Below are 18139 nucleotides of genomic sequence, written 5' to 3'. Positions count from 1 at the left end.
TTGACGGTTCAAAATATCTCATATCTATTTCTACAACAGAGCCATTTGCGAATCTATAGTATGCAATTAAAGACAAATTTTGATTTACTCAAAAACTTTATATATTGAACCTGAAGTACATCGATTTACAGTACCTAGAATATTAATAGAACTGAACTAAACCACAAACCCTAGCGGAAGGGTCAAAAGTTTTTACACGACAAATGTCAACGCCATCAAAGATTAAGCAGAGATTTGGATTCGGAGCAACTGTTCGTTATCTTGGATCGCCGCTTCACAAGGGGAGCGAGTCCCTGGGGACGCAATTGGTGAAAATCAACAAAGCCCTTTTGTCTCTCCTCTTTACTTGCCTACTTTCTTGCCCTTCGTGCCATTTATTGCAAGCCCCTAAAATGTATGCATTACATTTCATCCGAGAGCAGAAACCCAATTCAGAGAGAGAGAGAGAGAGATGGAAGACGAGAGCCATGGACACGGGTCAAATGGAGCAAGCGGAGCAAGCCCAGAAAGCCCAATGTGCCTCAAGAACAACAGCAGCAGCAGCAACAAAGAACAAGATCGGTTCCTTCCAATAGCAAACGTGGGGAGGATCATGAAGAAGGTGCTCCCTGGGAATGGGAAGATCTCAAAAGATGCAAAGGAGACGGTTCAAGAATGCGTGTCGGAATTCATTAGCTTCGTGACCGGAGAAGCGTCCGACAAGTGCCAACGAGAGAAGAGGAAGACGATCAACGGTGACGATATCATATGGGCAATAACGACGCTGGGGTTTGAAGACTACGTGAGCCCTCTCCAGCTTTACCTCAACAAATACAGAGAAATAGAAGGAGAGAAGCTCAACGTTCCAAAGCAGCAGCGAGTGCCACACCATTTATCTTCAGAGCCTCAAGACCAAAATTTAAGTTACAATACTAATACTAATACTAATACTATTTACAACTCTTCTTCGTCAACCAATCTCATCTCTCATCCTTCTTTCATACCCACGCATCATCATGATCACCCTTTCTCTTTGCCTTCTTTTTCATCCTCAAATTCAATTCCAAAACAGCCGCCGCAGCAAGAACAAATTGACTCTGCGGGGCATTGGTGAAAGAAACAATTTTTCCTTTTCTATTAAACGATATATATATATATATATATATATATATATATATATATATATATATTTTCTGCAATGCTGGAGTAGTGCATTGTGTTGTGAAAATTAATATATATAATGCCTGTATGTCATGTAATACATATTTGATCAAATTGAATTTATCAAATTAAAATGGCATATTTACGGATGAACGCACGCACACAAACATAGTGCATCTGACAAGGAGATGAAGACCTTGATCAATTGCCATTTTCAGTTTGCCTTGCAAATACCAATGGCTATTGCAAGGTTAATTTGTTTGGTCAAGTTCTTTTTTGAGCATATTCTTAAAGTTTCACACACATGCATGCACAAATGCATATGGATGTTACAAACACATGAAATTATGTGTGTATGCCTTGAGGAACGAGGATTTGTTTTTTTCTTTTATTTTTGTGTGTTCTTGGGGAGGGAGGGGAGGGAAAAGGGTGTATGGCTCTCAAATTCAAGGATGTTTAAGTGAGTTATAATCTCTAACCACCCCTCCCCTCAATTAGGATTATCTAACATCGATTATGGAAGGGGCTAGCAGTCAGTTATTAAGTGTGAAAGAAAATCTCACTCCATGAGCTAGCTTTTAAGGTTGAGAAGGTCCTAAACCGCCCAACACTCCCCCGGCAAATATATCTATACAAATACATGTGTTTTCAATTGCATTAAACTCGACTCAAATTCAAATTAAGTTTAGAAAATACTGTTAAGAAAACTCAACTAATTTAAAATGCGACGTACACACACACACACATATATATATCACTTGGCCTTGACTTAAATGAAACTCATTTCATATTAATAAATGAGTTGAATTTGAGTAAAACTCAAAAGCTTAATTTAAGATAAAGAACTTCAGCTTCAACTCTAGTCTTTATTTGTATGAATAACTCCAATTTAAATGAGTAATAAGCTAAGCCTTCAAACAAGCCTATGTGTTTCAAATAATCAATCTATATATTAATATAATATTGAACTATATATTATTAAACGAGTAAACTCATAAGCCTACTAAAGGAACAAAATATCAAGTTATTACAAGTTTGCCCGATCACTAGTTAGTTATATGAGCCTAGCTAGCTAAAAGAGATTTTAGCTTTCACTTGACTCATTTATGTTAATAAATGATTTTAAATGAGCTATTTTTAAAACTAATTCACGAACAACTACAAAGATATGTGTGACTTTCACCAAATATTCTCATATTACCTTAAACATTCCATGCTCTTTAATTATTTTTGAGAATCATGTTTTAGAATTGGATATAAAGTCAAAAATAGATATATTCAATTCAATACTGCATATTTTTAGAATTCTCATCCTTTCTGAGTCTGATTATGTTTGGAAATTAGTCCCATTAAAAATTATGAAGCGAATGGACGCCATTTAATTAAAGACAAACTCAAACTTTCGTGTATCTAGTACATTGGTTACTTTTCTCTCTAAAGTCTAGATGAGGGATACACTTTCATATCTCTAGGTTCTTGGAAGAAATTATAAAAGAGAGACGGGATGAGAGATGAGTTACTTCTTATTATATGATTTAATTTGTATAGGCTTCCAATTGATAAAAAAAAAAAAAAGATATCAGAGTTACTTAACATGATTTATGTTAAAACTAGAGCAAAATGAAGAGAAAAGAAAATAAAGAATAAAAGATAGCAAAGAATGAGTTGTTATTGATGTGTTTTCAATCTCTGTACAACTTTCTATTTATACAAAGAACTAGGTAACATATAATTAAAAGAAAATCAATATGTGTACGCTCCTTTCCAAATTAGAAATGATCTATTGACTTTTCTCTTTAGGAAAATTTACATGATTTCAGTCGTGCTTTGGTTCCTTGGTTTTGGACGTGGAGTGCAGCATTCCTCGACACTCACCCTCAAGTTGGCATGGATATTTATGACGCCCAACTTGCTGAGTAAATAATTAAACGTTGCGAATCCAAGGGCTTTGGTAAAAAGATTAGCAGGTTGCTGGCTTGTATGCATGTAGACTATTTGGATTATGCCACTCTAGAGTTTTTATCGAACTACATGATAGTCTATCTCGATATCCTTGGTTCGTTCATGGAACATTGGTTTTGAAGTTATGTGTATAGCGGTCTTGTTGTCACAATACAAACTAACTGGTTTTCAAGGTCTAAGAGTAGAGACTTTAGCCAAGTAACCTCACAATATGTGGAGGCCATAGACCTATATTCTACTTCAGTTGATCGAAGGGCATGAAATTGTTGTTTGTTTCTTGGTCTTCTAGAAAATGGGTGATTTTCCGAGTAGGATGCAATACTCAATGACCGATCGTCTGGTGGTGTTCCTGCATTGTGCCCAATCTGTATCACAATATGCATAGAGCTGAATTTCACTAGACTTGGATAAGAAAATTCCTTGACCTGGGATTTTCTTAAGGAACCATAAAACCTTGTGTGCTGCAACCAAGTATGGTATTCATGGCTTACCCATAAACTAACTTAGTACATGCATTAAATAAGCTAAGTCAAGTCTTGTTATGGTTAGATAAATTAATCTTACAACAAGTCGCCTATATGACGAAGGATCTGAGATAAGTTCGCCATCACTTTCGTTGAGTGCAAGATTTTGATCCATGGGAAAGTTTCCAGGTTTAGCTCCAATGAAGCTTGTATCCTTTGAAATAAAAATATTCCTTTGGCTGAATAAGCCACTTCGATTCTCAGAAAGTATTTGAGAATTCCAAAATCTTTGAGTTTGAAATGATCGGTTAGGTATTTCTTGATCTCATTAACCAAATTGTTTCTTGCAACAATAATGGCATCCACATAGACTAAAATGGCAATGAAATTGCCTTCATGGGGTCTAATAAATAGTTAATAATCTACCTTGGATTGTTTGTATCATGCATCAATAAAAGTGGATGAAAGGTTGGCATACCATTGCCTTGAAGCTTGTTTAAGACCATACAGAGACTTAATGAGCTTGCAAACTCTAGTCTACCCTTTTCATCCTGGGGAAAGCTGCATATAGACTTCTTCATCAAGGTCACCATAGAGAAGAGAATTGTTGACATCAAATTGATGGATGTGCCAATTGCGAGTAGAATCAAGAGTCAAAATTGTACGGACAGTGGTCATTTTAGCAACTAGAGCAAAAGTCTTGGTGTAGTCAATGTCTTATTGTTGATTGTAGCCCTTTGCAACTAGGTGAGCCTTGTATCGTTATATGGATCTATCAAGGTTGTATTTGATCTTGTATACCCATTCGCAGCCAATGGGTTTCTTACTAAGAGGAAGAGGAGTAAGGTGTCAGGTGTTATTGAACTCGAGAGCATCAATTTTAGCACGCATGGCAATAGGCTAGTTGGGATATATCATGGCCTGAAAAAATGACTTTGGTTCTTTGGCAAGAGAGAGGGTTGTGGTGAAAGCATAGTGAGAAGGAGATAAGCGGTAATAATATAGAAAATCAGTGAGTTAATAAGGGTTACCTAACAAATGAACCATTGTAGAGTCAGATGATTAAGCGGGCCGAGACGACAAAACCTGATCCATATGAAAATCTTGCAAATATGTTGGTGGCTAAATAGGACGACTAAATCATCGAGGTAGTGGAGAAGAGGGTAAAGGATTAGATGAGGATGGAGGAGAGGTAGGCGGTGAAGATGGTGACAAAGGTGGAATTTCAGTGATGTTGTCAAGAGAAGGAATAGGACAAGGTAGGACGGGTTCCATAGGTTCGGGAGAAGATAATGCAAAGGGGAAGGAATCTTTATAAAAGAGAACATCTCGAGACACAAAGATTGTATGTGTTGCAAGGTTATAAAATCGGTAGCCCTTTTGACCATATGGATAACCAAGAAAAGCACATCAAGTTGTTGTGGGATCGAACTTAGATGGGTTTTGCGAGTGAGTGGAAGAAAAGCATAAGCATCCAAATATTTGCAGATGGTTATATGCAAGTTTGACATTATGCAATCTTTCATAAGGAGACAAACCACCTAAAACAGGAGAAGGGATTTGGTTAATAAGATAAGTTGCAGTAAGAACGACATCCCCCAAAAATTTTTAGGCATATGGGCTTGAAAAAATAATGCACGGACAACATTAAGAAGGTGACGATATTTGCATTCAACTACTCTATTTGTTTAGGGAGTGTTGACACAACTGGTTTGATGTATAATGCCTTTGGGAGCATAGAATGAGGGCATGTCAAACTCAAACCCATTATCACTTCGGATGGTTTTTATGGTGGTGGAGAATCGATTTTTGATAAGGTGGATGAAGGATTGCAAGAGAGAACGGGAGTTAGATTTGTGACGCATTAAGTAAACCTAGGTACAATGGGTATAGTCATCAATAATGGTGAGAAAATAGTGTGCACCCATAGTGGAAGGGACATAATGGCTCCCCCAAATGTCAACATGCAACAAGTCAAAAGGTTTAATAGAAGAAATGGAACTAAATGGAAATGGTGCACGAGTATGTTTAGCCAATAAACAAATTAAACATGAATCCAAATTGGAACTACAAATTTCTAGGAATTTATTGAAAAAAAAATACAGATTTTTATTTAACAGATGACCTAAATGACGGTGCCAAAGTTAGGAAGTGGATGTGGATATAGCCACATGATAGCAAGCATTCCTAGTGGTGGTGGAGTGATATAAGCCATCCCGCTCAGTTCCCATCCCAATCATCATCATCAAGCGTAGGTCCGGAATGAAACAAAAATTAGAAGAAAAAATAATGAGACAATGATGGATTTTGCATAATTTATGGACAAAAATTAAGTTGAAATGAAAATTCGGGACGTAAAGGACATTGTCTAAAATAATATTGGAAAAGAAGTGAATTGATCCAATATGAGTGACGGTAGCATGAGATCCATCCGATAATTGAACTGTACGACCATGTACTAGGAAAGATTGGATGAGATTAGTGGGTGAGCAAACCATATGATCGATTGTGCCACTGTCAAGAATACATAAGAGATCATTATAGGATATACCCAACAATGAAGATTCAGCACTACCTACTTGGTGTGCCATGGGTTGAGGGGAAACGGAGTTGTTGAGAATGGATAGAAGCTGCTGACATTGTTCAGGGGTGAAAGGACAGCTTCTGGTAAATGGATTTGAAGAAGCCAAATGAGCACTATACTTGGGGACCCTAATTAGGTTTAGAGTTATGAGGCTCTAGAGAGAAGCCATGGATGTGGTAGCATCCATGGCTATTTGGTTTCTTGGGAGTATCAATCTTTCATATCGTCGCATATGGCATGGGCAGTTTCACAATAGATCACACTATTAGAAATCTCTTTCAAAATGGAATTAAGAAACCAAGGAATTACCATAACGTTGCATCATCTCCATTGTGAGTATTTTGAGGATTTGGAAGATGGTGGAGGTAGCATGCCATCAAAGAAGCAGATTTTTTTCTATGCTTGAAGTGCGAGAATCATCGCTCGACTCCATGTGTAATAATTGTCCTCCATGAGCGGTGGAGAAACTAAATCCAGTCTAGGGTTATCTAATTGTTGGAGGCATAAGTGATGATTGGGATCATTACATTTTTCCACCTTGGTTGCCTTTTCAGCCATGAGAAGTGAACTTGTTTTTTTTTTTTTTTTAAATACAGGCCAGGGTGTGGTCTAAACTAGGGCACAGGTTAACCTAGGCACGAGTCGGATCTGGGGCATGGCTTAGACCTGTGACACAGGTCTGATTTTGGGTGCAAGTATGGGCTTCAGATTAGAATTTGTGAAGAGAAAAAGAATGCAGCCCAAAAACAAAATTTCTTGGATTGGGCCTATGCGATCTGCCTTGAAAACATAATAGTGTGTTGTTGTGAAAAACGAATGTACAGCGAAATAAATTGATCTTACAACGTAGTATATAATAGTGAAAAATACAAAACAACAATCACACATATTATGATGAAAGCAATAACAAAGACATAAATAATTACATGGTTCGGTAATGCCTACATCGACGGGATCAATCGGCAATGTGACTTTACTCTCTTTTGTTCAAAGACACAAACTGCATCATAGTTATAACATATACAACGTATATATAAAATTTCCAGAGGCTTTCCCTCCAAAACCGAACCTCTCCAATATCTTAATTCAAAATTTGAAAACAAATACCGAGTTCCCAAGCCAAATCGTCAATGATTTGTAGAGATATCGTCGACAGTTAGATACCAAGAGCAAATCGTCAATGTAGGATCAAAATTGTTGACTATTTCACGAAATCTAGGCCAAATCATTGACGTTTTCCTCCTGCAAGTTAGCATTCCTGTTTTCTTCATGTTTTCTCTTTGTACATGTCTTCCACTCAATCATATGAGCCACATATTACAACAATCTCCACGAATATACACCCCTTAGGAGAAACTTAAAACATAAACTTGATGCTCCCCCTTTACCTTGAGATATTAGGTTGGGACCATCTCCCATATAGAAACTGGACACATTTAGCAAGTCCAAGCAATGCTTGAGCTTATCCGTGGTAACCGACTTCATCAAGATATCCATTTGTTCTCAGATGTGTGAACTTTCTTAAGTACAAGTTTACCTGAAGAAATCAACTCCTTAATCCTATGGAAGCTCACATCTATATGTTTGGTTTTTGCATGATACACTTGATTCTTTACCAAATATATGGCACTCTGACTATCACAATGCATATCAACTCCACCTTATTGTATACCTAGCTCCTTCACTAAACCAATAAGCCACGACGCTTCCTTGGCAGCTTCGGCGACTGTCGTATACTCTGACTCAGATGTTGATAATGTCACCAGAGATTGTACAATGGACCTCCAAAAAATAGGTCATCCCACAAGGATAAACACATACCCTATTGTAGTCCTCCTATCATCCAGATCCTCTGCATAATCTGCATCTACATATCCTATAACTAAAGGATCACTCTATTGCTTGCCGAACATGATGCCATAGTGAGAAGTGCCTTGTAAGAATCTTAAAATCCATTTGATGGCATCCCAATGTTGTCTACCTGAATTTGAAAAGAAGTTACTAACCACACAAACTACTTGTGCCAAGTTTGGCCTTGTACCCACAGCACCAGCATAGGGACCTTTGACATGTCCCAGATATCATCATTCATACTTGGGCATTGAACGGTAGACATGTTAAAGTGATTCGCTAAAGGTAAACTTATTGGTTTTGTATCAGTCATACTAAACCTCTCCAACACCTTCTCCACATAACCACCCTGAGATAACCACAATCTCCCTGTAGTTTTATCCTAGCGAATCTCCATCCCAAGTGTCTTCTTGGCTGCACCAAAATCTTTTATTTCAAACTTTTATTCAACGGAGTCTTCAACTAATTTACCTCAATCATATCCTTCACAAAAATTAGCATTTTATCAACTTAAAGCAACGATAAAATGAGAGAACCATCATTTAAGATTCTTTACATACATGCAGCAATCATACTCACACCTTTCGTAGCCTATCTCGATCATATGGGAATCAAAACATTTGTACCATTGCCTCAAAGACTGTTTCAAGCCATAAATTGACTTCTTTAGTTTACAAACCAAATGCACCTGTCCAGGTTGACTAAACCCTTCTAGTTGTACCATATAGATCAGCTCCTCCAAATCACCATGAAGAAATGTTGTCTTCACGTCCATTTGTTCCAAATACATATCATAATGTGTCACTAATCCCAACACTGCCCTGATGGAATGCCTAACCACAGGTAAGAAGATTTCATCATAATCAACTTCTTTCTTCTGTGAGCATCTCTTTACTACTAACCATGCCTTGAACTTCTCTCCTTCCTTTTCTGAAATTACTTCCTTCTTCCTATACACCCACTTGCAACCTATCGCCCTCTTCCCATCTAGAAGCTCCACCAAATCCTACATTTAGTTCTTATGTAATGACTCCTTTTCCTCCACCATAGCGCCTATCCACCTACTTTTATCCGGACCATGTTTTGCCTCTTGAAAAGTAGTTAGATCCTTGCAACTGGTAATAATAGCATAAGATGCCAAATCAACATATCCATACCTAGGCGGTGGCCTGATAATGTGTCTAGATCTGCATATAGGAACACTCTCAACCTACTAGTTTCCTGAGCTAGAACTCCGTACAATCTAAGGACTATCACCATTGCACTGAGCCTCTAACTCTACCTGCACAACATGCTCCTCTTTGCTCCAATTTTTTGTCTTCTATTTCTCTTCATCTTCTTCTTGAGTACGCTTTACCATGGTTTTCTCATCGAAAATCACATCTCTACTAATCACCACCTTTTTTTGTCATTGGATCCCACAACTTAAACCCTTTCACACCTTTCTGATACCCCAAAAAAATGTAGCATCTAGAACTTGCATCAAGCTTCGATCTCTCCTCACTAGAAACATACATATAAGTTGTGCAATTGAATACTCTCAAATTGGAGTATTCTACCACATTACTTGTCCATACCTCCTCTGCAACTTTCCCCTCTAGTGATACCCTTGGCGATCGGTTTACCAAGAAACATACTATACTAACTGCCTCGGCCTAGAAGTTCTTTGCTAGTCCTGCATTCAACCTGAGAGACCAAGCTCTCTCAACCAGAGTTCGGTTCATTTTTTCTGTGCCACCATTTTGTTGTGGTGTTCAACGAACTATGAAATATCTCCTTGTGCCATACTGCTCACAGAACTCCATAAACCTCAAATCAACATACTCGGTCCCATTGTCTAACTGAGGCATTTAATTCTCCTCTCAGTCTAGTTTTTCACCTCAGCTTTCCACAATTTAAACTTGAAAAACTTCTCTGACTTGTGTCGCATGAAGTACACCCAACCCTTCCGTGAGTAATCATCAAAGAAACTCACAAAATACATATGTCTACCCCATGATGCTACTCTCACCGGCCCTTAAACATCCAAATGAATGTAGTCAAGAATACCTACCGTCTTGTGAGTAACTATTTTGAACTACACCCTGTTCTACTTCCCAAGAACATAAAACTTGTAGAAGTCCAGCCTACATATTTTAATACCCTTCAAAAGATTCCTCTTATGAAGTTCCTTTATCTCATGCTCACCCATATGTCCTAACCGAATATGCCACAAAACGGTGTCATTTAACTCAAAATATATGGCTGCAGCCCCACCTACAACTATAGTGCCCAATAGTATATAGATGTTTCTTATTAACTTCTACCCTTTCATTACCGTCAAACTACCTTTTGCACACCTTCACAACCCCACTTTCGTACTTTAACTAAATCTGTTACAATCCAAAGTACCCAATGAAATTAAACTCTTTCATAGATCCGGTATGTGTCTTACATCATATAGTGTTCTCACAACACCATCAAACATTTTAATTCAGACGTTTCTTATTCCAATTATTTTGCGTGAAATATCATTACGCATCATAACGGAACCAAAATTAACTGATCTATAGGTGTTGAACCATTCTTTATTTGGTGTTATGAGATAAGAGCACGCTGAATCTAGGATCCAAGAGTCCGCGAGGCGATCTGACCTCGATGAAACTGAAAGCATAGCACCATAACTACTTTTTGAGTTTCCTTCCTCTACTACATTTGCTGATTTTGAAAACCCTATTATTTTTCAGCATTCCCCTTCTTCCATTCCAGACATTACGATTTTATGTGCCCCTTTTTTTCCACACTTAAAGCATTAAATATCCTTCTTCTTCTTGAACTGTGATCGAGACTCATAATAATTCAATCCATTCCTGAATTTTCATCTCCCACATTCATGGTTACCCTTCACCACAAACCCTTCACCATGTGAAATTTCATCGCCAACCTTCTTTCTTTAATAAAAGCTCAGCAATGCGCTTTGTTGGCCTTACAAGGGTTAACATCCTATTTTGATGCTAACAAACAAGTGGAACTTAACATATTTGGTTGAGTGATGATATTTCAGATCTCACATATGTGAAAGCAAGGTCAAGTACTCACAAGATCAATTGAAGCTTATATTCCAAAAGTACATGATCATATGAAGGTCAAATGGCATGAATTCAATGACTAAAGCTTGAAGATCATGAGAGCATGGCTATTAAAGAGAACTTCATGAAAAGTTTAAAGTATCTTAAAGCTTGAAGATGAGAAGAATACCAAAGCAAGAAGACTTAAGTGTTTAAGAAATGACAAATGGCTTAGAAGTCTTTATGTAAGTGCTTTAATATTTAAATATTTTTTGAAATATTGTTGAAGCTCTTTAGGGGATATTTATGGACTTAGAGACCTATTTTAAAACCTCGAAAAATGTTTTATGAAAGATCAAAAAATGTGAGTAAAACTAAATTTGAAAAACCAAAAAGGAAAAATTAGTAAGAGGTCTGCCCAGCCGACTGACCAGAAACACTCTGGGTTCAGTCAGCCGACTGACAGAGAAACACCAGCTGAAATAATTGTCCAACAAACTAACTCAATAAATATAAACCACCCAGCCGACTGACAGTACCCAACCGACTGACCCAAAATGAACTGTGTCACGCTAGTCGACTGACTATTTCTTGATTTAATTTCTAGGAGACTGAAGGGTGTCAGCCACCTGTCCAGTCAACTGACCCTGTGGAAATACACTACCCAGTCACCTGTCCAGCCAACTGACTCCAAGGGTTTTGAATTTTTAAACTCCAATGAGAAAATTTCAAATTTGATTTTTCAAATATAAATGTTGTAAAAACTTGGAGGACACTCCAAGTCACTTGGGGAACAAGGAAACTAATCCTAAAATGCCTATAAATACTCCTTTAATCCCAAGAATTCAAATATACAAGCAATCACACAGCATACTTGTAACGTCCCTGAATTTCTTAACATAAAATATCACATAATAAATAATATGGTCAACCCGAACCCGTGGGTAGCGGGGACACCTGTCATACACAGCGGAAAACCTAGCAGCAGTACACATAAAATCTCAAACATCCAGTCACAAAATATAATACCAGAGCATTCTATACATCCTCACATACATCAAAATATCTCTAGGGTCAAACACAAAATAATTCTAACCCTAGTACAAAATCTTAACCTCCTCACGGGATAATCTCACTAATCTCAACGGCGGCCTTGACCCGCCGGTCTCTCAGGGACTCCTGAAAAATGTAATAATATTGGGGGTGAGACACTTCTCAGTAAGGGAAAATAAACTAAATACAGCTGTGTGGCAACATGAATATTTAATGCATTTATACGTATATAGTACATTTCATAATTCCATAAACATCATCATATCGTACTGGGTAAACATATATTTTCACATCGGTTAATAATTCATATCATACATAAAATCATCTGTTATAACTGTAGTACTGAAAACAAACCCAGGATGACTAGCTAGCTGGTGTCATGTATTACCCCCCATGACGGGTTGTGCAGCCCAAAGGCGGGACCCGACAATGGCTGGCCGACCACTGCCGAATCAAATATGTCTGTAAGTACGATGAGCCCGCCACACCCTGGTCCGGACTGCCAGGTGGACGTCCACACTCTACTGAAAGCCACATCGACTATCCATCTCTCATCCCCTCGTGGGACGGTAGCACTAATAAGGCCTCGTGCCAAAATGAACCCATAGCTACGGTACCGAGCTCCTGGTCTGAACTAAACTAACATCCTGGTTGTGAAAACATATAATACATGATCATTCGTAACATCATTATAGCCTCGTGCCGAAAACATAGATACGGCCTCGTGCCGAAAATATAAATACGTGGCCTCGCGCCAATAACATAAATACGGCCTCGTGCCGATAACATAAATACGGCCTCGTGCCGATAACATAAATATATGGCCTCGAGCCAAAAACATAAATACGGCCTCGTGCCGATAAAATAAATATATGGCCTCGCGCCAAAATTATTTCAGGTATATATATACTGAAAATATCTCATTTATCACACAATCGTCAAAACCATCACAACATAACTCATATTTTCATAAATGCCTGAAATCATGCTTGGTTCGTAAAATCTTTCACATCGTAATACATTTCACATAAAATAATATTCATGCCACACATATGCTGTTAAAAGTCATACTTCATATTCTAAAAACGTGAATTATTTACATCTCATACATACATATACATTTTAATCATCATAGCAGTATTTTCCCAATCGTACATTTCATGCGTAATACACAATATAACATATGCTTTTCTGAAAATAAATTTACTCATAATCAATAATAATTTATATGAAAAATTACTGCTTTAATTTATTCCCTTACCTGACTATTAAGAAATTCCTTAGGACCCAAAATTTCACGCCCTTGGCGCCCGAAATTTAATTCCTGCAATTTACATTTTTCCCCAGATTAATTAATCTATTTCTCCAAAATAATACTCATCTAGCCTTCCTTAGGCTCCATATACCTCAAATTAATATTTAAACTATTATTTAATATCCCTACTTAATTTTTCAAATTTTGCCTGTGGGTCCCAAAATTACACCCGCGGCGCTCACCCGAGCCCTAAATTTCAGAAATCCTATTTCAGTCGCAGATGCTTAATATTTTAGCATTTCTAAATTAATGCTAACTAATTAAAAATAAGCCCCTTAATAATCGCCGCACCCCAAATTTGGGGTTTTGGCCCGACACTCCCACGAGAATTCCGTCCCACTAAACTTGTAGAGAATCATCCCTAGATTCTCGTGGTGGCGTCCGTTCGTCAATTGGGCTTATATTTTGCAAGAAATTAAAGAAAAAGGGGGAAATGGCTTACCCCAGGGAATATGCCTACGCCGCTCCTACCATCAATCCGCTCCAGTAGAAATGACGGCAGCAGCGAATGGAGTCCAGTGGTATCTTCGGATTTTCGATCGGGCGAAAATCCGTCGCGAAATCGAGGAGAGAGGGAGAGAGAACGTGAGGAGAGATAGAAACTTGCAGAGCTGCAAGTTAAATGAAAAGAAAAGAAAAGAAAATAAAGAAAGAAGAAGAAGAAGATAGGAAGAAAGGGGGGGGGGGTGGCCTGCCAACCAAATGCATTCCTGAAGCTTCTAGCTTCAGGAATGATAATAATAATAATAATAATAATAATAATAATAATAATAATAATAATAATAATAATAATAATAATAAATATATTTAATTAATAATAATAATAATATATTTTATTAAAAAAATAAAAATTAATTTTAATTAATTAATTTTTTTTTCTTTTTCTTTTTTTTTTAAATTCGATTAATTAATTAATTTTTTTTTTCTTTTTTTCTTTTTTTTTTAATTCGTTTAATTAATTAATTAATTAATAATAATTATTTTTAATTTTTAATTTTTATTTTTATTTTTATTTTTATTTTTTTTTGAAATCAATCCACTAATATTTTATATCTCTTTTTGGGGTTTTTACAATACTTGCATCAAATCTTTCAATCTCTCTCAAAGTTTCATATTGCTTAAACTCTTGCTGAAGGGAAATCATCTGAATTGCTAAAACACCAACCTAAGGTTCTCATATTGAGTTTTCTCAAATCACAAAGGAACCCTTGGTGAATTCCACACTTGAGATTCAATTCTATTTCTTATTGGTATTTAAATTGTTAAAGTACCTAGAGCTAAAATTGTACTAGTCTACTCTGTTTTGAGAGTGCTATTGTACATAAAGATTACTTCATATCTTTTGTAGTTCTTGGATGGTTCGAGGTATTCAGATCGTTGGCTAAGCGAGGGGATATCGCTTAAAGAGGTGCTACTCTAGCCTAATTGAAGGAGTGACCGAACAAGGGTATATCGTTTGGAGAGGTGGGCTCTTGCCTAATCAAAAGAGTATGTAAACGGTGTTGTTCCACCCAGCAAAGGAACTGATTTTAATGAATCCTTTGGTGGTTTTCCAAAGGCGAGGACGTAGGCTGGGTATAAGCTGAACCTTGTAAAAATCCCGGTCTCACACTCTCTTTCTCTTACTCTTTATTTTCAGCACATATAAATTGCATAGATAATTTAATTTGTAATCGTATATACTACGTATATTTGGAAATCAAGTAAACTTAAAGTCTAATTTTGATTTGGGTTGTGAAAATCAAAAGTGAGTAGGTTGGTTAAACCATACTTTACGGAAACCATAAGGGAATACGTTACTTGGTTAACACCCAAAGATAAATTAACTAAGAGGTTATTTGAATTCTAAATTTTGGAAAGAGTGTGAATGTTTTTGTAGAAAATTACTTTGAGAAAGCTAATTCATTATCAAAGGAATTGCATTATTTATAGGGCTACAAACAAACAAAAGCTAAAATCTTGTATCTTGGTTTGGATATTATGTTTGATTGGATAATTGGTTTGGTTGATTGATTGGTTACTTGATTGTTAAATAGTTGTGTTATTGATTGTATAAAAAGAACTACGTTCTTGTGTGGTTGATAAATTAAACAAACAAATCAAGAATTGGTTAAAAGAAATAAAAGAGGTTAAGAAGTCTTAAAAGGAATTAAGAGAAAATTTTTAAATCCAATTCACCCCCTCTCCCCCTCCCCTTTTGGGATTACATCTTAGTTTTCACGCTTGTTACCTCTTCCAAATTTAGGGTTTCTTTACCCCATGTTAAAGTCATAACGAAGTTTTAATACATATGAGACACAGGTAGGGATTCAATAGCATCAGCATCTTATCATCTTATCATCTTCCTCAAATTTCACATTAACTCGCCTTAAATCACTTATAATTTGATTGAATGCATTGATGTGTTGGTTCAAATCCGAACCTTCCACCATCTTAAGCCAATTAACTTTTGCTTAAGAAATAATTTATTCATAAAAGACTTAGACATACACCGACTTTTAAATTTTTACCAAACAACCATAGGAGAATCCTTTTCCATAACATGATACAACACATCATCGACCAAACAAAGCTTGATAGTCTCCACAACATTTGCTTCCAATTCCTTCCAATTTTTTTTATCCATGCCTTCTGGTTGAACTCCGTATAAAGCCTCCACCATACCTTGCTGCACTAGCAGATCCTTCACCCTTCTCTACCATAAATCAAAGTTTCATATTCCATCAAATTTAATGACATCGAACTTTGTAGAAGAAGTTCCATAAGCCATTACAACAATGCTCTAATACTAATTTGTTGTGAAAAATGAATGCACAACGGAATAAATTGATCTTACAACACAAAACTCAATGGTGAAAAACACAGAACAATAATCATGCAGATTATAATGAAAGCAATAACAAATACATAAAGAATTTCATGCTTCGGTGTCACGAGCTAAGCTTGTTCAGGGCATTATGCTTGCCTGTGACTGCTTGCCTTGTGTGTTTGGAATGGGTTTCCATCATGTAAATACTAGTGTAAGGTTATTTTCTATTATTTATTTCATTATAAGCCAAATAAGGCAGTATGACTCATCGGTCACTTTGATGTTTCCTAGTGCTATAGTGAGAATAGCCTAGAAAGCTCTTTAGGGGAGGGTGAGTGTTCATCAGTCATTGTAAAACTCACTAGCAATTGTCAACGTGCTTAGCCTACTTGCCTCCCTCGCTAAGTACACAATGTCAACGGAGGATTCGCTAATGAATTAAGTTTGCTTCAATTTTTACTGCTTGCTTGCCATAGCTTTCATGAATTTATTATTGTTTCTGCTACTATTTGAATGAATGCTAATGAAAGTGCTTCGTGGATGAATGTTGGTAAACGATAGGCTAACTAATTAAATAAGAGTGCTTTAGCTAGCGCCGCACGGCCCTTCACAACGGTGTGAAAATAGTTGGGCCGTGACACTTGGTATTAGAGCCAAGGCTCAGTTGCTATGAGAATTATGTTACCTTCATTGTGGGATTTAGGAAGCTTTGGTAACTGACCATGGCACCAAAAAATGTTGAAAGACTCAGTGCACTGGAAGCACGGGTTGAAGAGACAACCAACAATATGGCCAACGAGATGGCCCAACTGAGGGGACTTGTTGATGAAGTGATGGGATCACAGCAGCATCAAGCAAGTTTTACAAGTGAAATGTCAAAGGACTTTCACCACACTGTGGAAACTTTGCAGGCCCGGATGGCTGATCTGGATGCAAAGGTGAATCCGATGGTTCTTGCTATAGGAAACTCCAACACTCTGGGAGTTAGTAAGACCAAGGTACCGGAACCCAGGACGTATGGGGGTGCCTGTGATGTTAAGGAGTTAGAGAACTTCTTGTTTGATATGGAACAGTATCATGCTGTGAGGATGGCCTCAGAAAAGGTGAAAGTGGATACTGTAATCATGTACTTGGTTGGTGACGCCAAACTATGGTGGTGTGCTAAGTACAATGACATTGAAAATGGAAACTGTGTAATTGATAGTTGGGCAGACTTGAAGAGAGAGCTCAGGGCCCAATTCTTTTTTAAGAATGTTGAGTACAATGCAAGGGAAAAGTTGAGAGACCTCAAGCATATTGGGTCGATCAGGGAATATGTGAAATAATTTCTGCTTTGATGTTGGATATCTGGGATATGTAGGAGAAGGACAAGTTGTTCTATTTTCTAAAGAGGATGAAACCGTGGGCAAGGACTGAACTTCATAGACAAAGAGTTCAAGACTTGTCTACCGCACAAGCTGCTGTAGAACGCTTGACTGACTACACTAGGGAGAATACCGTTTCGTCCAAAGGATCTAGCGGAGAGGGAAACAATGGAAAGTCTTTCAAGAAAGGCAAACCCAAGAGTGGGGGAGCCGACTATAAAGCATCAACCTCAAAGGAAGTTTCGTCGTCTCAAGGGTTCAACACACCCAAGGGAAAGGGTAAACTTGAGTGTTTCTTGTGTCGAGGTCCTCATAGAGTCTTTGAGTGTCCTCACAAAGCAACACTTAATGCTTTATAGGCTTCCATTGCCAAACAGGCTGTGGAAGATGATAGGGAAGAATATGAGACCCTTAGGATGGGTGCAATGTGGTAGGTGAGCACATTGGAAAAGCAAGCGAAAGCCCCAAATTTTGCAGAGCCAGAAGGCTAATGTTTGTGGACTTGAGAATCAATGGGAAGAGCACCTGCGCTATGGTGGATACCAAGGCT

General features: G+C 37.4%; 1 protein-coding gene across 1 annotated transcript; it reads left to right on the top strand.

The window, feature by feature from the left end:
• The first annotated feature begins 451 nt into the window (after positions 1-451).
• Positions 452-1093, top strand: LOC131160229 (nuclear transcription factor Y subunit B-1). The gene has a single exon (XM_058115672.1). The coding sequence runs from the start codon at positions 452-454 to the stop codon at positions 1091-1093; it is 642 nt and encodes a 213-aa protein (XP_057971655.1).
• The last annotated feature ends 17046 nt before the right edge of the window (positions 1094-18139 follow it).

This window comes from Malania oleifera, chromosome 1 (assembly GCF_029873635.1).
Source record: "Malania oleifera isolate guangnan ecotype guangnan chromosome 1, ASM2987363v1, whole genome shotgun sequence".
Lineage (NCBI taxonomy): Eukaryota > Viridiplantae > Streptophyta > Magnoliopsida > Santalales > Ximeniaceae > Malania > Malania oleifera.
This window is presented reverse-complemented; position numbering and strand designations above follow the sequence as displayed.

Excerpts from the sequence above, each read along its gene's own strand:
- LOC131160229 (XM_058115672.1), top strand. The coding sequence starts at position 452 with ATGGAAGACGAGAGCCATGGACACGGGTCAAATGGAGCAAGCGGAGCA.